We start from the raw sequence: 22,575 nt of genomic DNA, 5'->3' as shown, positions 1-22,575 counted from the left end.
CACAGCCCTGGACACAGTGCTTGGTGCATAATAAGAACCCCCATACAGGTGTTGATTAGATGATAGAGATTTCAGATCTCTCTTAACTCTAAGTTAATTTTAGTTTAGGAAAAATCAGCTCGGGTGACCCCTGTTCATCCTCAGAGTCAGTCTGCTGCTTTATTGAGCTGCCCTGAGGCCCTCCCTCCACAGTGGCTCCCCTGGCCTTTAACCTCTAGGTGGGGAGGGCCATTCCCACTAGCTGGGGGTGGATCCTCCTTGCCAATAACCTTCAAGACCAGAAGGAGCTGCTTCTTAACAACCATCATGGGACACAGACTGTCTAGGTTCAAACCCAGCCTCCCCTCTAGCTGTGTGTCCTTGGGCAAGCTGCCTGACAACTCTGAGCCTCAGTTTCCTCCCCGAGGAGTAAGTGAACTCATTCAAGTAAAAAGTCAGGAATGAGGCAGGTACTACTACTATACCTTTACTAGCTAAGATTTGTGGATAGGGAAAGGAAGGGAGCTGGGGAGGAGGTGGGGGGGCGGTGCTCAGGGAGGACAGGAGCTCAGCCAGGGGGAAAGGGGTTCAGAGAGAAGGAGGAGCTGGCGGCCTTTTCAGGAGACCAGGGCTCCAGGGAGAGATAGGGGTGAGGGTCAGGGAAGTGGAACTCAGCCCTGCAGACTGCAGTTCACGGAGGGTGGCAGGCTCCTCAGGCCCTAGGGGATGCAAACCCCCTCCCATTCTTTTTTTCTGGCAGGCTCCAGCCCCTGGCAGAGTCCTGCAGCCCTGCCTTTGCTCAATGACAGAATGACTGGGAGGCGATCAGACAGGCAGCTTCTGTGTCTCTTTAATATCCTCCAGGCCCATCCAACCACCCCACCCACCCACTCCCACTCCCACCGCCTTTAATGGGAGGGGGGCCGGGGGCACCCTCCCCCAGCCCAAGGACTAAGGCACCAGGTAGCTGCAGCAGGCCGGCCCAGACAGAGCCACACACACACAGATGGAGGACACGCTGACTGCGGACACAGACAAGCAAGGCGGGAAGAGGGGCAGGGGCGGGGATCAGGCCCCCGCGGGGCTCCCACAGGCTCTGGGCCCGTCCTGAAGGCCGTGGGAGGCGCAGACAATCCCCGAAGGGGACCGGTCGAGAGGCCGAGGGGCGCCACGACGGGGCAGGATCCTCACTTGCTGCCTTTGCGGGACAGACACCGCGGGAGGCAAGAGAAAGTCTGTTTGACGCGCGCCAGCAGCGGCAGCGGCCGGTGGGCTTCCCGGGGCGACCGCGGCACCAGGCGCTGCAAGGTCCCCTCGGAGGCCGAGGAGTTGGGCGCGGGGGAAGAGGCCGCGCTCGCAGAACCCTGCCGGCAGCGCTTGCACAGCGGCAGCAGCGCGCGCACCTCCTCCTCGTCGCGGAAAGGGCTCTCCCCGAAGCGCTCCTCCAGCTGCCGGCGAAGCTGGGGTGGGGTGGAGTCGGGGTCGGTGCCGGGCCGCCGGCTCGGTCCCCTCCCCAATCCTCAGAGCTTCCGCTCTTCTTCGAGCTTCCCACACCTCGCTAAGCCCCTCCCTGTCCTGACCATGCTCTTAGCTTCCCTTCTGGGTCTCCATCCCAACTGAGCCGCCCTCCCTCTGAATCCCTCCCCTCGCCCTGAATCCCCTTCCCCTTTGACACTCCATCTTCCAGACCTACTAAAGTGACCCCCCCACCTGCACAGTGGGGACCACATTAACCCCTCCCCACACTGCGCAACAACTCTACTCATGCAGGCCCTCTTCCTTGCCTGCCTCTTTCCTAATGCAGCCTTGCAGACAAGTCTCTGGGCATCAGCCTGCCTTCCTGCACTGACTGCTTCTCTCTCTCATCTCTTGTTTGCGGGTGGGGGAGGGCGCGGCTCAGACCCCGACATCTCCTTGTGCCATCTGCCCACTGGCCATAACAGAAGGAACTGCTTTGGCCTCATCAAGGACCCAGGGGTGGAATAAGGACTGGACATTCCTCCCCAGAGGAGCCAAATGTTCAAATGCCTTCAGGTTCCTGGTAGGCAGAGCAGGCAATGCTGGAACCTAGCCAACCTGAAGGGTCCATAATCAGGCCCATGGATATTCAAATCCTAAGTTAAAAAGGAAAAAAAACCACCTGGCTGTCCAACCTAGGGTCTAGGTTAGCTCAAGAGCCACGAGTTCAAGACCCCAGAAAAATCTTCTGCCAGGTCTGAAGCACAGGCTAAATTCTTTCCAATCAGTGCTCAGCTCAAGTAAGAAGAGTTTCCCACCCCTGCCCCTGCCCCTACCTTCCGGGAACTGCCCCAGCCAAACTCTTCAAGCTGCTGCCTAAAGCCTGGGTTGGGGTTGGCGATGGGCCGCGTGGCCTTGATGGCTTCAAGCACGTCCCGCCAGCTCAGTCCTGTCACAGTCATCACATATGCCGTCACGATGGTGGTGCTTCGGGAGATGCCTGCAAAGCTGGGACATCCCACCCCAAGGCTTCAGGTAAGGCCCAATCTCCTCCGTGTCCCCCAGGCACCCCATCCCCACTTCAGCTCTCCCACCCTTGCCTCCTGAGCTCCAACCGCAAGGAACCTGCCAGGACCTGTCTTCCCACATCCAGGCCTTTGTCTATGCTGTTCCCTCTGCCTGGCATTCACCCACATCAAAGGCCTGAGTGAAACATCACTTCACTCAATCATTCAGTACACGTTTCCTAATCATCTGTGATTTTTCAGGTACTGGAGATATAGTGGCGAATAAAACAGACATGGTCCCTGCCATCCTGGGGCTTACAATATGGTTGGGGGAGACAGACACTCACAAGGGAAACAATTTCAAGTGGCGATAACTGCTTTGAAGATGAGTCCAGTGGCTAGGAGATTGTATAAGAAGAGGTATTAATCTAGTGGAAGGGACGCAGAGGATTAGGGAAGGGGTTCGCAAGGAAGTGACATCAAGCTGAATCCTGAAAGACGGGTAAGGATTGTCAAGAATGTTCTGGGCAGTGTACAAAGACCATGTGGGTGGGATCCTGTTGGACTTGAAGAATGGGGAGATGGCCAGTGCAGCTGGAAGAAGGAAAGAAGGGAGAGAGGGGGAGAGACAGGCTGGAGGAGCTGTCCCTATGGCTGGGGCTCAGGCAGAGCTACCCTGAGCCAGGCGTAGTGAGAAGTTATGGAATGAATGAAATCAAGAGGGTCAGGGGCCCCTGGGAAAACTCAGGGGTCCCATCTCCCAGCCTGGGGCTCCTCACTGCCCTGTACTACTGCCTCAAAGGCTAGAGGGGAGGAGAAGGAGCCGGAACTACTGGAGGATGCTGGGCTACCTGCCTGACCTCACCTATTCCTCCCAATAGCTCGCCAGGTCAACATTCTTTTTTCCCATTTTACGGATGAGAAAATTGAGTCTCAGGGTGAAATAGCTATCTGGCCACGGCCATACAGCTAGTAAGAGACAGAGCCTTGATCTGAGTCCTCCATCAGCCTGTCAGACGAATGGTGGACTGTCAGGCACTGTGACAGGCTGGAGAAGGTCCATCGCAGGCTCTGCATTCCCCACAGGATGAGGGCATGTTCAGGATCGGCCTCTCACTTCCCCTCCCCCCACTCCCCTCTTAACTCACCAGTGCACAAGGCAGTTTCCCCCATTGAGGCGGCAACAGTGGATGAAGTTGATACATTCTTTGAAGTGCTTTTTGCTAGAGAAGAAAGCAATAAGGTACAGAGCACTGGGGGGGGACAGGTCTCCTAGGAGTTGTCCCTCTCCCCATTTCTGGGATGGCAAGAGACAAAGAGCCCTGGATCCTCAGGTCAGCCAGCACGTGCAGTGACTAGGGGCCGATACTGTAGTACAGGTGGAGGTGTGTGTGAAGCAATAATGGTGGCGTTTCAGGAGGTGAGAGAGGCCAATCAATGATGGCAAATCCCACCACAGAGGCAGGAGCACCTCTCCAATGGGTCCTGTGGATCCTATTTTCATGGAGGGTTTGTCTTGACCTTTCAAGGAAATGGGTGTGAGGAGTCCCACCCCTCTGGGGTCTGCAAACAGAGCACCTGGGGACAATAATGGTCAACAACAGGGTTGGGAGCAAGAGTCCCAAGGGGCAGGAGTGTCTGTCTGGGTCCCTCCCAGGCTGGGGTGTACTACTGCTAATAACATAAACAAAAATCCTGCTTTCTGAGCCCTCATTACACGCCAGGCCCTGTCCTAGATCCTCAACCTGTGCTATCTGATCTTTGACAGCCTCCTTGGTGCTGATGGCCCCAACCCCTCACACACCCATTTTCTCTCTCAGAGAGGGGAAGTGATTTGTCCAAGGTCAAACAGCAAGTAAATGGCAGAGCCTGGCTTGAACCCAGATGCCTTAACTCCAAGGCCAGGAACAGGCTGAGCCTGACCCTTTCAAATCCACTGGGGCATCTGAGCCTGAGGGACAGGGTGTTTTCTCCATTTCATAGCCAAAGAGACTGAGCTCTGGGAGGTTAAGGCTTGGCCAGGGACATGGGCAAGGGTGTGGCTGAGACAGAGTCCAGGTGGTCTGGGAGAACACCTGTGCTGGGGTCTCCAGGACAGCTTCGTGGCCTGAGTCCTCTCTGTCCTCCCTCAGACCACCTCCCACCCTCCCTCCTCCCACCACATGAAGCAGCTGTCTGTCCATCTGTCAGCCCGTCCAGAGGAACTTACATGGGTACCTCAGGGGCGTCGGCCACTGAGATGCGAAGGTAGGTTATGTCCTGCAAGTACAAAACACACATGGGCAGCCTGCACCCCAACCCCAGCCTGGGCCTCCCAAGTACCTCGAGACCCTAGGCCGGTTCCTGCCCCTCTCTGGGCCACTGTTATCGTCTCTGTCCAAAGAGGGTAGACACCTTCTCTGAGGACCTCCCAGGTCTGACCATCTGTGGTTCCAGAACCTCCTGAGAAGATGGTATCCTAACCCCATAGCTGACTTGGGCACAAAGACTTGCCAAAAAGGGTTCAGGGACCTTTTATTTAATAGCTGGGAAAGGGCCACTTAACTTGACTCCCCTCCATGAAAGGATTACAAAATTACACAGTAAGAAGGGCAAAGCAGATTTTATTCTCTTGAAAAGAAACAAGAACTATGAAGATTAGTTTTAGTTCATGAATTGTGGTTATAAAACTCTGTGCTAATTATTAAAATAATCAAGGAATGAATTGTCAGGAATTTCTCCAACAAACTTGCTACCACATCCTTCACTCCACGCCTAACCTTCACACAAGATCATAAAGATGAGTCCTGCCCACATTCCAAGAATCACTTTTCTCAGGGACCTCTCTTAGTCCTTTGATATTCAAATGGCTCTTTTCAAGGGCCTGGCCCGCCTCCAGCCAGTGACTAAGGGACCCCCTGGCCAGGTCCTCATCTCTAAGTGGCTTTGTGTGAGATTCCAGCCCTTCTCTATAACTCACTCTCCCCAAGGTCACACGAGCCTGCATCTTTTGCAAGGTTCGCAATTTCGCTTTGCAACACATTTGGCCTTGGATTTGCAGGGCATTATCAAACCCTGACTGGTAAATTCACTGATGGATGGGGAAGGAGAAGAGGGCAGGGCTGCCAGAGCAGGGACTCATTTTGCCAGTAGTCATTTCATTAGTAAATATAGTCATGCCTAGACAACCTTCCCCAGGCACTCTAGTGACTACATACTCCAAATACTCCAAAACAAGCCTGCCCTATAAAGCAAAATCAGACTCCATTGACCCGGAAATTTCTTTTAGTGTCTCTGTGACACTGAGAACCACAGATTATTGGAGGTAGCTCTTAGAGACCATCAAATCTGACACAAGGGGAAACTAAGGTCCAGAGAGGGTGAGGACCCTGCCCAAGGTCACACAGCAAAGCTGTGACAGAACCCAGTCTGGATCTCAGATCTCCAGAGTCCCTTCCCACCCACAGTTCTCTCCGTTCAATGGGTGAGCCAGACTCTAACAGATAAAGAGGAAGGGGCTCTGTTTATCGGTTGAGAATATTATTAACTTTGTTATTATGTCAGCTACAATTTGTTGAGCACCTATTTTGTGGCTCTCAACAACCCAGTGAGGTAGGTACTGTTATAAAATTCCCCTTTTACGGATCAGGCAACTGAGGTCTAGAGAAGTGAAGTCCTATGCCCAAGGTTACAGACAGAATGTGGTGAAGATGTGAACTCAGAGCTCCTGACTCCAGCACATGTGGTCTGGATTTCCTACTTCCCTACTCTAGGTCATAACACCCTCACCCCGTCTTTTCCAGGATTCGATAATACCAGCGCCAACCCTCCCAGTGGGGGCCGTGCTGTACAGTGTGCAAAGCATCTTTACCATCTCACAGTCCCCTGGGGGCAGATAGGGCTGAGGGATCAGAGGCCCAGACAGGTGAAATCATAGCCCCAGGTCACAAGCGAGACACAGAGCCCAGAAACATCTATGTGGAGTCATCTATTCAGTTGGACAACGGGAAGCCCCTGTGGGAGACTTTTTAAGGTTTAGTGTGAGGCCTCTGGAGTCAGATGGCCTGTGTTCAAATTCCAGCTCCTTAGCTTCCTGGATGTGTGACCTTAGGCAGGTTACTTTACCTCTCTGGTCCTCAGTTGCCAAAGAGGGAGCAAATAGGGATGCTAATGTAAAACAGGCCAGTTTTTAACCAAATGAGTTAGCACGGGTCAGGAAGGCCTATGTGCCAGTATAGGATCTGGCACATTGTAGGTACTTGATAAATGGGTGCTGTGGGGGTCTGAAACCCCCCTTCCCACCTATGTGCAGCTCTGGGATGGGGGTAAGGCGTACCTGCAGCAGAGGCTGGGGTGACTCGTGGATGGAGATGATGTGTGTGATCTTATTCCGGCCTAGCTGATCCGTGTCTTTGGCATCTGAAAGAAACAAGGATGTTTGAGCCAATCTGGCAGGTGTGACCTATATATTCCGATGGCCAAGTGAGGCGGGAGCTCACTGCCCCACTCTCCTCCTCAGCCCGCCCTCTCCACCTTGGCCCACCCTCTGCCGGCTCCCTGCTCCTTCACCACCTCTTGCTCCCAGCATGACAGGTCCTGCCACAACCCTAAGCTTCAGCCTCTCCACTGGGGCACCCACAGGTAAGAGCCCAGCACCTCCCCAGCCTTGCCCCTGCTGTTCTTTCCATTGCAAACACCCTTCTGTGGCATATCCTTCACCAGGCAATTCTCCTTCTAGGAATCTTGACTACAGAAGGTTAACTCACACAGAAAGCTGTGTGTAGAAGATGACTGTCAACACATCAGAAACAGTTAAAAATGGGAACTGGGCTTCCCTGGTGGTGCAGTGGTTAAGAATCCGCCTGCTAATGCAGGGGACATGGATTCGAGCCCTGGTCTGGGAAGATCCCACATGCCATGGAGCAACTAAGCCCATGTGCCACAACTACTGAGGCTGCGCTCTAGAGCCTGCGAGCCACAACTACTGAGCTCGCGTGCTACAACTACTGAAGCCCACGTGTCTAGAGCCCGTGCTCCACAACAAGAGAAGCCACGGCCATGAGAAGGCTGTGCACCGCAATGAAGAGTGGCTCCCGCTCGCTGCAACTAGAGAAAAGCCTGCGCGCAGCAACGAAGACCCAATGCAGCCAAAATAAAAAAAAAAAAGGGAAAAACCCACAAGGGGACTAGATAAATAATGGTATATTCATACTTGAATACTGTGCAGCCACTAACAAGATCTCTGTGTGCTGATGTGCAAGGAAGCCCACAATATATTATTAAATGGGAAACACAGGTTACAGAACAGCATGCAGAATAGGCCTCCGTTTTTGTTTTAAATATTATATCTATATGTACAAAGATACATGAAAACAACCCAGGGATATACCTCCCACAGCTATCAGTAGCCATCTCTAGGGGCTGGATTTCCAGTGCATGCAGACCTTTTATAATCGAAGTAAATAACACTTGATCTCCACATGCCCACTTCCTCATTCACCACATTTACTGAGTGTTTACTATGTGCAGCCTTGGCTGGGCATGGCATTGTGGGGTCAAGTTCATGGCTCCTGTCCTCATGGGCCTACACACTTAAAGGGGATTCAGACCTTACTTACCAAATATTCAGAAGTCGGTGTGGTGTGAGCTGCTGAGGGAGCTCCCGGGGAGGAAGGGACCAGGGTTTAGGAAAGTGGGGCCCCTAAGCGCAGAGTGGGACAGGGGTGGTTGGGGAAAGCTCTGCCCCAGTGCAGATGCCCCTCCCTCCCTAAAGCTTTCTCTGACTCCACAGATGGAAGTGACTTTTCCTGCCTTGGGTCTCCCAAGCTCCGGACCAGCCTGTCTCTTAGCCCAGGCCTGGGTCAGGCGGAGTGCTGTGGCCTTGGGACAGAGCGGGCAGTGCTCACCAGTGAAGTTTCTGACGTAGAGTCCAGTCTCTAGAGACCTCTCCTCTGAGGAGGAGGTTATGCCAGGAAGCGTTCCCAGCTTCCCAGCTAGAAGCAACACCTCCAAACAGACCTCAGCCCAGAACCTCAGGGCTGGCAAAATCCTTAGAGGCGGGGGTGGGCCTTGTGCTGTGGGAGAGGCTGAGGCTCAGAGCAGGTGCAGCCTTGCCCAGTGTCCAGTGTTCTGAGCCCTCTGTACTGGGGACACTCCTCCACCCACATCCCCCTTAGTCTTCATGAGTTCTTTCCGCCTTCCAGCCTGGCATCGCTTCCCTGCCCCCGGCCCCATTCCTGAGCGTGTCCAGGGTGCGTGGGCCAGAGCATGAATGGTGGACACAGGCCTGGGACGGGGAGTGTGCCATGGCCTTGGGACAGAGTGGGCAGTGCTCACCAATGAAGTTTCCGAGGTAGAGTCCAGGAAGTACCTACAGGAGAGACAGGCCGGGGTCAGCCGGGTAGGGGTGCGTGCAGCCCCTCTCAGTCCCATGAAGGGCGTCTGGCCCTCAGGACTCAGGGAGCAATCACCCCCGTCTTGTGGGCCTGGGTGCTCTATGAGTGAGGTCTGGGGAGGGCAGCAGGGGGGCATCAAGGGAGGCCAGCTTGGGTAGGGGGAGAGGAAAGAGGAGGGAGGGGCACAAAGACCTAGGGAAAGAGGGTGGGAGGAGCACAGGGGAGGGGGGCAAAGGGAGAGGTGGACTTGCTAAGGTGGGTGGTGGGGAATCCTGAGAAGGAGGAGGTGGGAAGGCAGAGACAGAAGGGGGTCGTGCAGAGGCCTTGGGGTGGGGGATGGGGAAGGATAGAGAAACAGCGTTAGAGAGAGTCCAGGGATACAGAGACACATGGAGACAGAGAAAGGGACTCAGGAAGAGATAGAGCCTGGGGGTGACAGAGAGCCACAGAAAGACACAGCAAGAAATACAGAGTCACAGAAACAGGCAGAGACAGAGACACAGAGAGGCAGAGTCAGAGAGAGATACCGCCCCAGAGAGACAGAGACGTACGATCTCAGAGTCCCAGGGAGACAGAGAAATAGACACACAGACCGCCAGAGCCAGAAGGTCAGAGGCGGGCGCCCGGCAGGCGCTGGGGGCGGCCAGGTGCGGGCTGCGCCATCCCGGCCCCCTACCTTGGTCATGCCATTCCCCATGATCCCGGGGGCGGGGATCCGGGAGCACCCCCAGCTCGCCACCCGCTGAGCGCAAGGGTCACAGCTGCCCTGACGGCCCGGGCCCGGCGCCTGCAGCCTGGCGGGGATCGGGGGGCCTGGCGTCCGCAGCCTGGCGGGGATCGGGGGGCCTGGCGTCCGCAGCTCGGCCCAGCCCTGCCCAGCTGCCGCCGCCGCCGCTGCCGCCGCCGCCGCCCGCCGACCCCCGGCCAGGGAGGGAAATGCTGGAGCCGCCGCTGCCGCCGCCGCCGCCACCGCCGCTGCAGGCTCCTCCTACCCCCTTGGTCATGTGGGCCGCCCCCCCAACCCGTGGGTCGCGGCGGGGGGCTGGACAAAGCCCCAGTGTGCCGGGCCCGGGGCCCGCAGGACAACGGCAGCTTGTTGGGGCCGCGTGGGGCCTCCACCTCCGGAGGTGGGGGCGGGGCGCTCCCCCCCACCCTGGCACCGTCAGGCGCGGGAGGGGCGGGGGCGGAGAGAGCCCCCAGCCGCGGGCTCAGAGACTCGGATCCCAGTTCCAGCTCTGCCCGGCGCTCCCTGCGGACCCTGGGGCGAAACGCCTAGCTCCTTCGGCCTCGGTTTTCTAGCAGAAACGTGATGGGGGCTGGACTTTGATCTTCAGATTCTGTTTGAGACGCGAAAAGTGGGTAATTCCTTCCGTTTGTACATCTCCCTGCCCCGCCCCCCATGCAGGCATCTTACCAGCCAACCATCCTCCTCCCCCACTCTTGCAGCCAGTCTGTCCTCCCAACCTCCATTCCATCCATTCACTGTTCCGTCTGTCTGTTCATTCATCCAGCCATCCTCCCATCTCTTCCTCCCATATACTTTGGCCTCTGAGGATAGTGCCATCTGGGTCAGCTCTGCTGGGACCAGGCATAACTCTGCTTAGGGGCCCCAATAAATCAGAGGTACATGTGAGGAGAGGGAGATGAGTGAGGGTTACGGTTACCTGGGTCCCTTGGAGTTAAGGAGACTACGACAGGATGCAGTTAGAGACAAGAGTCTCAGAAGGTGAGTCTGGAGACCAAGGTTCCAGGCCCTATTCATTCACCTCTGACCTGCTCAGTGACCCTGGGCAAATCCCCTTGGGCTCCCAGCTACCCAAACTGTATGTCTCAGTGTGCTGCTACTAGGACCAAAGCTGGAGAATGTGAAATAACTGAGAGCACACACCTCCTGTGGGACTGAAATAGAAGCAGCTGAACCAGCTTTACTCCTCTAGCCGTCACCTGCCCCCCTCCATCTGTAGTGGTGACTGTGGGAGGAATGTGGGTACAGAGAAGGACAGGGTCAGAGGAACCTGTTTGAAATGCAGTGACTGCAGGAAAATAAAACTGTTTCTTTGGTATTTCTTTCTTCCTCAAATTCACAGTGTACATGGGGCTGCCTGTCTCAGCTCTGTGTCCAAGGTTCTCATAAAAACCAAATTATTCAACAAATACTTACTTAGTACCCACTATATGGTAGGCATTAGGGTGTCCCTAACAGATAAGGTGGCAGTGGTTCCTACCTTTGTTGGCTAACGGTCTAGACCAGCATTGCCCAATAGGAATACAATGTGAGCCACATGGGTAATCATAAATTCTCTAGTAGCCACATTAAAAAAGTAGAAAGAAGCAGGTTGTTACTAATGGTTTTATTTGACCCAGTATAGCCAAAATATTATCATTTCAATGTGTAGTCAATATTTAAACATTATTAATGACATATTTTACATTCTTTTAATTGTATTAAGTCTTTAAAATCCAGTGTGTATTTTACACTTAGAGCACATCTCAATTCAGATTAACCACATGTCGAATGCTTAATCGCCTTATGTGGCTGGTAGCTCCATATTGGACATCAGGGCCAGGAGGGAAGGCAAACAAAATAAGCAAACAGACAAAGCACTTACAAACAGTCACAATTTTCTATGGAGGAAACAACAGGAAGAACTTCTGTAAATAGGTGACATTTGGATAAGACCTGACGTGTAAGAAGGACACAGCTGTTTAAAGAGTGGAGAGATTTCCAGCAGAAGGAACAGCACAAGCAAAGGCCCTGCGGTGGGAAAGGTTGGTCTTTGGGAAGAGCCAGTAGGACTGGAGGAGAGGAGGCCAAGGGGAGGTGGTAAGATTGAGGCTAAAGAGGAGAAGAGGCCAAGCATGAAGGACCATGTATGGCCATGATTGGGGGTTTAGAGTTTCCTTCTCAGTATGATGGAAAGCCAGTAGGAAAATTTAAACAGAATGGCCATGTCATCTGATTTACATGGATCACATTGGCCCCTAACTGGAGTATAGATTAGAGAGGCAAAGGAGGGAGACTTTGAGGAGAGAGGGTGAGAGATGGCAAGAGATGAGGTGCCCTGGGACAAAGAGGGAGTGGAGAGGCTGGAAAGAAGGGGAGAGATGCAGCATATATTAATATTTTGGCAGCATAACCGACTTGTAGATAGATTATATGTGGGGAAAAGGAAGGAATTCTAGGATGACTCCCAGTTTTCCTGCCTTGAAAATCGCTATCTGTGCCTCAGAAGTAAAAGCAGGGTTATTAATCCGTTCAACAAATAATTATTGGGGCCCAGGTTATACATGAATTATTGCACCAAAGATGTACTGTCTGACTTGAGTTTTCCAGAAGGCCCCACCCTATGGATGGCATAAAGAAATGCCGAAAAGGCGGCCTGAAGACCAGCTCCTCATCATGACCCTGGCCTTAGCAGCTCCGTGAACCTGGGCAGGTGACCGAATGCCCCGGGTCTGTTTCCTCATCCATCTGGGGACAATTACCACATAGCCCTTTGTACCTCTACTTGATTGTTGGGGGAATAATCAAAGCACAGGTAGGAAAGAACTCTTATCAGGTTAAAAACCCTGGAAAAAAATGTAGCTATTAGATTTAACACATTTAATATCTATATACTGTTCAGCCTTTGAAAGTGTTAGTTGTTACAAAGCCCAATTTGCCTTAAATGAGTCACGGGAAGTGACAGTTTTTTAAAACCAGTAATATGAAGATGCTAAAATGCAGTTCTCACCTTGTGTTTCCTTGCTTAAAACCATTCAGTGGTTCACCATGGTAGGCAAATTAATGGTCTCCCCAAAGATGTCCATTCTCTAATTCCTGGAAATTGGGAACGTGTTATTTTACATGGCAAGAGGAAATTAAGGCCGCAGATGGAATTGAAGTTGCTAATTAGCTGACTGTGAGTTGGGGAGATTATTCTGGATTGTTTGGGAAGGTCCAGTGTAATCACAAGAATCCTTATAAGTGAAAGAGGAAGGCAGGAGTATAAGAGTCAGAGGGGATGTGATGACAGCAGCAGAGGTCACAGTGCTTTGATTTCTGGCTTCGAAGATGGAAGGAGGCCATGAGCCAAGGAAGGCAAAACAAAGAAACAGACTCTCTCCTAGAGCTTCCAGAAGGAACTCAGCCCTGCCAACACTTTCATTTTAGCTTAGTGAGACCTGATTCAGACTCCTGACATCAGGAACTATATGCTAATACATTTGTACTGTTTTAAGTCATTCAGTTTACAGTAATTACAGCAGCAATAGGAACCTAATACACTCACCAGTGCCCTTGGGGAAAAGTCCAACCTGCTAAGTACGGCACACAAAGCCTTGTGGGATTGGGCTTCTGCCACTGTGACTCTGAGCAAATTTCTTAACTTCTATGGGCCTCAGTTTTACCATCTGTAAAATGGGAGGGAAAAAACCCTCTAGGTCTGTAGTGAGATTAAATGCAAGGACATATTTAAAGTACCTAATAGAGAGACTGCACACAGCTCATCATCATCATCATCATCATCATTATTGTTGTTGTCATTATTATTATCACGGAGCAATTGACAGGGAGTTAGGAGGCCTAGGTTCTAGTCCCCTCACTAGGACTCTGTTTCTGCATCTGTAAAAAAGGAAACAAACAAAAACATACAGGTTTGGCCGTCTCATCTTTCCTCTCTTCACTCTTTCCTGGTCACTGATCTGCATTCACTTCCTCAAACATGCTTCACTCTGTCTTCCAATTTTGTACATGCTGTTCCCTCTGCCTGGAATGCCCTTCCCATCCCCTTTACCGGATGAATTCCCATTTCCTCCTGGAAGTCTCTGCTGACCCCAATTAGAGTTGGTTAGACATCACTGTTATGCATACCCAAAGCATCCTAAACTTCCTCTATCATAGTACTAGTACTAATTTTCTTTTATTACTATGGCTTGTTTTTCATTTAGAAAAAAAGGAAAACAAATCCAGATAAGAATATTTTGACCTATTTGCTTCAACTGGGTTGTTTAAGAAAAACCATTTCAAATAAACTTGACATAGTTGAAGTTTCCTCTCCTCTCTCCTACTCCTTAAGTCTCTCCCCACAGGCAACGCTTATCATGAATTGGGTGTGCATCTTTCCAGTCTGTGTTTTTAAACTTGTAATACCCATATGCCCATAAGTATATAGAATATACTTTTGTATGTGTGTTTATAATTAACACAAATGTAACCTTTAAAAATATTTATCATTCTACAACTTTCTTTTATCGATCAAACAATAGGTTTGGGGGATATTTCCATGTTGATATAGAGCTGGATCATTCATTTTAGTCACTGTACAGTATTTTGTTATTAGGGTATATCCCCTTTTATTCATCCATCACCCTACTAATGGACATTTAAATCATTTCTAATATTTTCCACTAATATAAAGAATGCTTTATATTATATGCAAAGAACATCCTTATACATACGAACTATGCACAAGTGTTCGAATTTCTTTAGGGAAGGTTGTCACCTTGCACATTAGCTGCAAAACAAAAGGTAGTCCATGGGCTGTGCAGCTGTATTCAGAGAGCCTATAGGCTATATATCCAGTAGTTGAATCGATGAGTTGTAAGGTATGTGCCTTTTCAACTTTATGAGATATTGCCAAATTGCCTTCCAAAGTGTGAATGTAATCATATAAAGATTCCTGTTTCCCAACATGCTCACAGACACTTGGCATGCATACGTGTTTTAATTTTTGTCTAGTTGATGTATTTAAAATCATCTCATAATTATTTTGATTTATGTATCTCAATTGCCTATTGGCAATTCAGATTTTTTCCGCTGAAAGTTCCCTATTTATATATTTTGTTCACTTTTCTTTTGCAGGTTGTGGGGGAGAGTCTTTCTTAATGGTTTTCAGGAGTTCTTTGAATACTTGCCCTTTGTTATATAGGTTGCAGATTTTTACTCCTAGTCTATAGCTTGTCTTTTAATCCAATTTACAATGTCTTCTGTTACATGGCAGTTTAAATTTTGAGAGAGTCACAGATCAATTTTTCCCTTATGAGTTGTGCTTTATTAAGAAACCCTTCTTCACCATGAAGTCATAAAATTATATATATATATGTATGTATGTATACACAGTTGACCCTTGAACAACATGATTTTGAACTAAGCAGGTCCACATATATGCAGATTTTTTTCAATAAATATGTACTACAGTACTATACAATCGGAGGTTGGTTGAATCCAAGGATGCGGAACTGTCTATAGGGAAGGCCAGCTCTAAAGCTATAGGTGGTTTTTCAACTGCTTGGGGTTGGCACCCCTAACTTCCACATTGTTCAAGGGTCAGCTATAGTCTGAAATATTTGTTTGCCATATTTATTCTTTAATCCACTTGAATTAGGTATCTATTTTTTACTCCTATGGAATGCCAGTTTCTCAGTGCCATTTACTGAGTTCTCCATCCTTTCCCTTCTGATTTATGATGCCACCTCTATGGTACATCAAGTTCACACACACACACACACCTGTGTCTGTTTCTAGGATCTCCATTGTATTCCATTAATATTTGCCTCTCCCTGCACCAAAATGTGACTTGATAGGCAGAGAAATATCTCCCTTCCCCAACAAATACACTTTGTTGTTTTGGTTTGATAAGGGCTCTCAAAAATCCTGATTGGATTTGGGAAAATACATGTCTTTATGATATTGAGTCTTCCCATCCACGTACATGGTATATCCCTCCACTTATTCAGGCCTTCTTTAATGTCCTTCAATAATGTTTTGTAATTTTCTCTATGAGAATATTAATTCTACAATCCTTGTTGGTTTTGTTCACTGCTGTATGCTCAGAGTCAAGAATGGGGCAAGACGTAGGGTAGATGCTTAATAAAAATTTGTTGTTTAATGAATGTCTTGCATATATTTTGTTAGATACATTCCTACATAACTTATGTTTTGTTGGTATAAAATAACAACAACAACAAAATTTTTAAAATAGTTTCTAGTCAGCTATATAGATACAGGTATATAGATTCCAGGGCAGTGGGGAAGTGAGGCAGGGAAGGACAGGGAGCCAATACAGGGTGCAATGACGAATAAATTGCCACTTCAGGTTATATGCAGGGGAGAGACAAGATCAGATTTGTGTTTTAAAGAGCTCTTTGCCTGCAGTGCAGAGAATGAATTGGAATGGATAGGGCAAAGTGGGCACTAGTAGACAGGAGGCTATTGCAGGCGTTGAGGCAAGTCCTGGCATAGTTGGTGCCTAAGAATTAGGGTGACTGGGAGAGATCAGAAGTGACCGATTAGCCAGGTGACCAACTGACCAGGTAACTCAGTGAGGGACCGAGTAAGGAAACTTAGAACCATCGCATTGACCAAAAACTGACAACTTTTCAGACGCAGCGCTATTAGGTCAACCGAAGTGCAGCCGGAGGAGCCGCTAGGCAGTGAGTGCCCGCGGCTGGCAGCCGGTCTCTGGCCCGGTGTGCCCCAGGGTCGCGGAGGCGTGGGGCTGGGAGAGAAAGTAGAGGGGAGTAGAGGGGTCCGGGCCGCAATGGCAAGCAAGGGCTTCAATCAGCTCGAGTCTGCGAGCTGCGCCGAACGGCGTGTCCTTGCCTCATCCAATCAGAGCGGCAGATCCTTCCCTCCGTCGCCTTGGCAACGGGACGCAAAAGCTCGAGCGGGACGCGGTGACGGTTTGGGTCGGGCCCTGGGGAATCGTATCATGTCGCGACAGAAGGTAGGGGTGCCCCTCGATCCAGATGTTCCATCGTCCCAGAGAGGGAGGGAAATCGCGGAGGGATTCAGAAGTTGTGGGGTCCTCGTGGAGGGATTCCGGTTAGAATGGGAAGAAAATGATGAGTTCAGAGAAAAAACTACAAGTCCCGGCATGCCGCGCAACGCCGGAGTTCCTGCGCGAGTCCAAGAAACCCAGTTTGCTGGCGGAAAATTTATGAAACTCTAGGATTCTAAACTGTACTCAGCGATTTCTGTGACCCCGGGGAAGCTCAGAACTTCGGATTTCCTGACCTGGAAAAGCTCTTAGAGATCTATTCACCCCGCGCCCTCTTGAGACTCGCTCATCCATTTATAATCCATCCATCCCTCCATCCATCCACCCCCAAAACGCTAATGTGTTTTTTTCCCAGGCGACCCCAGTGCTGGCCAATGGGAGCACAGAGGTGAATCCGACAAGCCCCTGCCCTCTAGGAGTGCATAGGCCAACTCCCCCATTTCAGAAGTGGGAAAGATTAGACCCAGAGAGAGGAATCAATTACTCTAGAATCCAGCTCTCCCACCCCAACCCGCTTCTTATCCCGTGTTGCACCTCTGATGAATGGTACCTAAAGAAATAAATTTCTTTATTTCCCTCCCAGAGCATTAAAATGAGTGATTACATTGGGCCCACCTGTATACTCCAGGATAATCTCTTTGTTTTAAAGTCAGTTGATTCCAAACCTTAATTCCATCTACAACCTTAATTTCCCTTTGCCATGTAATGCAACATATTCACAGGTTCTAGGGATTAGGACATAGACACATTTTTTAAAATTGTTTTTTTTTTAATTTAATTAATTAATTTATTTATTCTTGGCTGCGCTGGATCTTCGTTGCTGCGGGCGGGCTTTTGCAAGCGGGGGCTACTCTTCGTTGCGGTGTGCGGGCTTCTCATTGCCGTGGCTTCTCTTGTTGCGGAGCATTGGCTCTAGGCGTGTCGGCTTCTGTAGTAGTGGCGCACGGGCTTACCTGCTCCGCGGCATGTGGGATCTTCCCGGACCAGGGCTCGAACCCGTGTCCCCTGCATTGGCAGGCGGATTCTTAACCACTGCGCCACCAGGGAAGCCCGAGGACATGGACACATTTTGAGGGAGCATTATTTTGTTTACCACAATATACTATTATCAATTAATTGGAAAATTAAAATTTAAAAATTTACAATAGCATCACAAAATCAAACACCTATGAATATATCTAATTAAAAACGTTCAAGACTTCTATACTGAAAACTAGAAGACATTGTGGAAAGAAATTGAAGACTTAAATTAATAGAGATAGACCATATTCATGGAATGATGAACTCAATAGTTTATGGTGTCACTTCTTCCCAAAATGATCTGTACATTCAATACAATCCCAATAAAAAACCCAACATACTTTTTTTGATAGAATAACAAACTGATCCTAACATTTTTAAAAAATTTAATTAATTAATTTTTGGCTGCGTTGGCTCTTCATTGCTGCACGGGGGCTTTCTCTAGTTTGTGGCGAGCGGGGGCTACTCTTCATTGTGGTGTGCGGGCTTCTCATTGCAGTGGCTTCTCTTGTTGCAGAGCATGGGCTCTAGGCGCATGGGCTTCAGTAGTTGTGGCACTTGGGCTCAGTTGCTCTGCAGCATGTGGGATCTTCCCGGACCAGGGCTTGAACCCATGTCCCCTGCATTGGCAGGCGGATTCTTAACCACTGTGCCACCAGGAAAGTCTGATCCTAACATTTATGCTGAAGTCCAAAGAACCTCAAATTGCAAAGACAATCTTGAAAAAAAAAGTTTGACTTATGCTACCTGATTTCAAAGATTTACTAGAAAGCTATGGTAATTAAGACAGTGTGGTAGTGACATAAGGGTAGACAAATAAGTCAATAGAATAAAATAAACTCTAGAGATAGACCTACATATACATAGTCAGTTGAATTTTGACAGAAGAGGCAAGGCAATTCAGTGAGGAAAGGGAAGGTTTTTCAAGCAAAGACTCTGGAGCAACTGAATAAACATACATAAACATATGAGAATAGAAAAGATATTATGAAAAAAGATTAGGACACTTGACTACTTCTGGAGGAATTAGAGGGGCTCTATCCCCTTCCACTGGCTTTTTGAGGGGTAGGATTGTGTGGTAGGCAGAATTCTAAGGTGGCCCCCAAGATTCCCATCCTCAGTGTACACACCTTGTATAATGCCCTCCCTTGAGTGTCCATAGAACCTGTGAATTTAATGGGATAGTTATTACCATGATTACAATACATTATATAAGACTCCGCCATAGCTGAGTTGGAGTGGAGGAAGGGTTGGAAATCAGAAGGACATGCTCCTGTTGGCCTGGAAGAAAAACAACATCTATGTTGTGAACTTCAAAAGGAACTGCAAGTGGCCTCTAGGAGCTGAGAGCAGTCCCAGCCAATGACTAGCAAGTAAACAGGGACCTCAGTCCTACAACCCCAAGTAACAATTCTGCCAAAAATCTGGATGATCTTGGAAGAGAACCCCAAGCCCCAGAGGAGAAACACAACTCCAGCCATCACCTTGATTGTAGCCTTGCAAGACCTGAGCATAGGGTCCAGCTAAGATGTGCCCAGATTCCTGGTCCAAGGAAACTGTGAGATATAGGTTTGCACTGTTTTAAGCCACTAAGTTTGTGCTAATTTGTTATGCAGCAGTAGAAAACTAATACAGATGGCACATCTGTCCAAGGTGCAAAGGTCATCCTGCATAGGACCAATTTCTAGTTCTTTTTTCATATCTGCCTTAGGGATCAGTCTTATCAGGACAGAGGACGAAACTGTTTTGGACATAGTTGGAGGAGAATAATACCTACCACCCTTTGAGGATTTGGAAGGTCCATTTTGGGTAGAAGGAATTAACATTGCTCTGAGTCTTTGATCCAGCTCCTCCTGGATCATGGGTCTAATCAAACATTCAAGGTTAGAGTAGGTCCACATCCTTCTCTCAGAGCCTGCTGAGTTCAGCCCTCAAACTGGGGTTCATGGTTGGACTTTTAGAGCATTGAAAACCAGGCGTTCACTATACTGGTCATGCCTGTGGAGTAAGCCTACAGTGAGGTGGACCCTTGGATTCTTGGGGGTTCATTCCAAGGACCAAGTTACTAGGCACATGTTGACTAATAAGAACTTGGCCAGGCTGAACCTTCATGTCATAGCATCTGGGCAGTGTTGAGTCTGATAGTTTGAGCATTTTAATATCTACAGTAAGTTGATTTGGGAAGCAGGGTAGATATGTATAAAATTACATCACTTTCCTTTTCTCATTGCAGAATCAAAATTACAAGGGCCATGGATTGCCAAAGGGAAAAGAGCGGTGAGTGGTCCCACCCAATCCAGTAAACCCAGAACTAACTGCCTGCTTGCTTGCTGCCTTTCTTCCTTCCCTTTGTCCATCCCTCCCTCCCCACTTCTTTTTTTTTTTAATTTTTTTAAAAAATTAATTAATTAATTAATTTATTTTTGGCTGTGTTGGGTCTTCGTTTCTGTGCGAGGGCTTTCTCTAGTCGCGGCGAGTGGGGGCCACTCTTCATCGCGGTGGGCGGGCCTCTCACTGTCGCGGCCTCTCTTGTTGTGGAGCACAGGCTCCAGACGCGCAGGCTCAGTAGTTGTGGCTCACGGGCCCAGTCGCTCCGCGGCATGTGGGATCTTCCCAGACCAGGGCTCGAACCCGTGTCCCTTGCATTGGCAGGCAGATTCTCAACCACTGCGCCACCAGGGAAGCCCCCTCCCCACTTCTTTACTTCAATAATGATAACGATAATAAATAATAAGTGAGCACTTACCATGTGCCAGGCCCTGGGCTTGTTATTTTACTTGTATATCTCATTGAATCCTTACCACAATTCTTTGAAATAGATACTACTCTTATGTCCACTTTACAGATGGGGAAACTGAAGCTCAGGGAGGCTAAGTTACTTGCTCAAGACCATAGCATCTGTTAGTGGCAGAGCTTGTTGGACTCCATGGCCCATGTTGTATCTAACTGTGTTTCCTTGCCTCCTTCAACAACCATGTGAAGTTGACTTGACAATGCAAATGTCAACTGCACTCTGAACTTCTGCATCGCTCTGCATCAATAACCTGGTTATAGAACTCAGCACCTCTTTGGATTTCTTAAAAAGAATCCACTTGCACAAAGCAGGAGTGAGCAATGCAGACTTTACTGAAGATTTTTGTGGGAATTAGAGGAGGTAGTTTACATTGCACACACCATGGCAAATATTTTAGAATTTTCTATTCCCTATTTCATTATATATTTCTGTTCTTTCTAATGCCCTTCCTGGCTACACCACCACCGGGGCGGGCATGCATGGCCTCTGACCTTTCTCTCATGCAGCACCCATCTTCTTTGCCTTCTTTGTCTCTGTACTGACTCCTTTCCACCAATTTCAAACCTTTCACTCTTGCATGCACAGTGTTCCACTGTGTTCCAGATCCTGACCCTAAACTTACACACCCACTCCCACCTCAACAAAACAAAGAGCACTTCAGTTAACAGGACCCATCCATCTGTTTTATCAGGGCAGATATTGATTAGAAATGCATTTAGCTACAAGTAACAGGAAACCCAACTAATAGTACCTTTAAAAAATTGTATTTCTTTTCCTCATGTAACAAAGAGTCTGGAGGGCTGGTGCAGTGGTTCAACAATGTCAGAGCTAGCGTCTCTGTGATTGTCTTCACATTTTCCTGATGGACACCAAGTGGCTGCTACAGCTTCAGCCTTCATGTCATGATCAAGATGGGAAGAAGGGGGGAGGGCAGACTCAAGCCATTTCTCTCTTTCTCAAATCAAAAGAATAAACACTTCCCAGGAACCTACCCTCCTTAGCAGTTTTATGCTTTTATATTATTGACCCAAATTGTGTCACATGGACACCCCTAGCTGCCCGAGTGGCTAGGAATAAAAGTTACATAAGTGGCTTTATACTGTTATATTCTGCACCCTGCTTTTGTCTCACAAAATTATACTTTCAGTATTTATCCATGTTGGTGCATGTAGCTCTGGATACATTTTAACTACTGTATAAGTTCCATTATATACCACAAGTTATTTATCTATCTGCCTTCTGAAAGGCACTTAGGTTGTGTCTTATATTGGTTTCCTCCAGAAGCAGACCCTGGGATAAGGATGTGAGAGCAGATTGTTTATCTGGAAGGTGATTCCAGTAAGCATCGGCAGGGAAGTGGGGAAGTGAGACAGCTAAGGGAAAGAAACCAATAAAAAATGCATTATTGACAGGTTATTGCTGTGGGCAAGTGGGGCTCCATTCCACTGGGGATTCCTATGAGATAGTGTAGAACACACCGTAGACTTACCCCAACTAAGTGATGAAAGAGCTGGAGGATTTATCCATAAACTTCAGTCATCATTGGTTTTATGCTGTTGGGGGGAGGGCAGTTAACTCCCTGGTACTTCAGATCTACTCCAAGCACTGGCTGAGCAGACCAAGGGATAGAAGAAGACTTCAGGTAAAGAACTGCAGGTGCTGGCAGAGGAAAGCCCTGTGATTTGCATGCATAGGAATGGCAAATGCCCAAGGGATAAGGATGGACCACCAACAGTGTGTGCTGCAGATTACTTCCATAAAAATATTAACAGTTACAGATGAACATCCTGGTATGTATATTGCCGAGTACATATGTAGGGTATCTACCTAGGGTGTAGATCTAGGATAGAATTGCTGGGTGTAGAGTATACGCACATTCAACTTACTAAATACTGCCATGTGGTTCTTCAAAGTGCCTTCTACTGGCAGAGGAGGAGTTTCCACTTTAGCACATTGTTGCTAAAACTTGGACTTTTAGATTTTTGCCAGTCTAATGTGTATGAAATAGTAATTGATGGTTTCAATATGCCAAATTTCTCTCCAAAAGTTTATCCAATTTACACTCCCATCAGCATCATTATCATTTCTCCACATTCTCTCAAACACTTGGTATTTGCCTGATTTTAAATATTTTCTCCGATCTGATGGATTTGAACTTGTATTTCTTTATTGTTTTGGATTAG

At 48.7% G+C, this 22,575-nt stretch overlaps 2 protein-coding genes across 9 annotated transcripts in view; one reads left to right on the top strand and one right to left on the bottom strand.

Moving 5' to 3' along the window:
• Window positions 1-888: 888 nt before the first annotated feature.
• DUSP15 (dual specificity phosphatase 15) lies at window positions 889-9,792 on the bottom strand. Of its 2 annotated transcripts, XM_082358926.1 has the most exons (7): window positions 9,495-9,792; window positions 8,760-8,793; window positions 6,760-6,842; window positions 4,654-4,703; window positions 3,593-3,667; window positions 2,274-2,445; window positions 889-1,439 (listed from the first exon to the last, which is right to left on the bottom strand). In XM_082358926.1, exons 1-7 carry the CDS (start codon window positions 9,513-9,515, stop codon window positions 1,167-1,169), a joined length of 708 nt encoding a protein of 235 aa, XP_082215052.1. In that variant the 5' UTR covers window positions 9,516-9,792; the 3' UTR covers window positions 889-1,166. The 2 variants fall into 2 exon arrangements, with proteins under 2 accessions (XP_082215052.1, XP_082215053.1); XM_082358927.1 differs by lacking the exons at window positions 4,654-4,703; window positions 9,495-9,792 and having other exon boundaries at window positions 891-1,439.
• A 6,465-nt stretch (window positions 9,793-16,257) lies between these two features.
• Window positions 16,258-22,575, top strand: part of TTLL9 (tubulin tyrosine ligase like 9) — a 62,129-nt gene continuing 55,811 nt past the window's right edge. For 6 of the 7 annotated variants that reach the window (XM_082358871.1, XM_082358869.1, XM_082358874.1 and 3 more), the window contains exons 1-2: window positions 16,258-16,524; window positions 19,832-19,875. In XM_082358871.1, the coding sequence (XP_082214997.1) occupies window positions 16,339-16,524; window positions 19,832-19,875 (230 nt within the window). In that variant the 5' untranslated portion in view covers window positions 16,258-16,338. Of the gene's footprint in view, window positions 16,525-18,903; window positions 19,876-22,575 lie in introns of those variants that run through there. The other variant, XM_082358873.1, reaches the window with a different exon arrangement.

This window comes from Balaenoptera borealis (assembly GCF_965194805.1).
Source record: "Balaenoptera borealis genome assembly, chromosome: 16".
NCBI classification, from domain to species: Eukaryota; Metazoa; Chordata; class Mammalia; order Artiodactyla; family Balaenopteridae; genus Balaenoptera; species Balaenoptera borealis.
The sequence above is the reverse complement of the archived record's forward strand: the minus strand, read 5'-3'. Positions and strand labels throughout refer to the sequence as shown.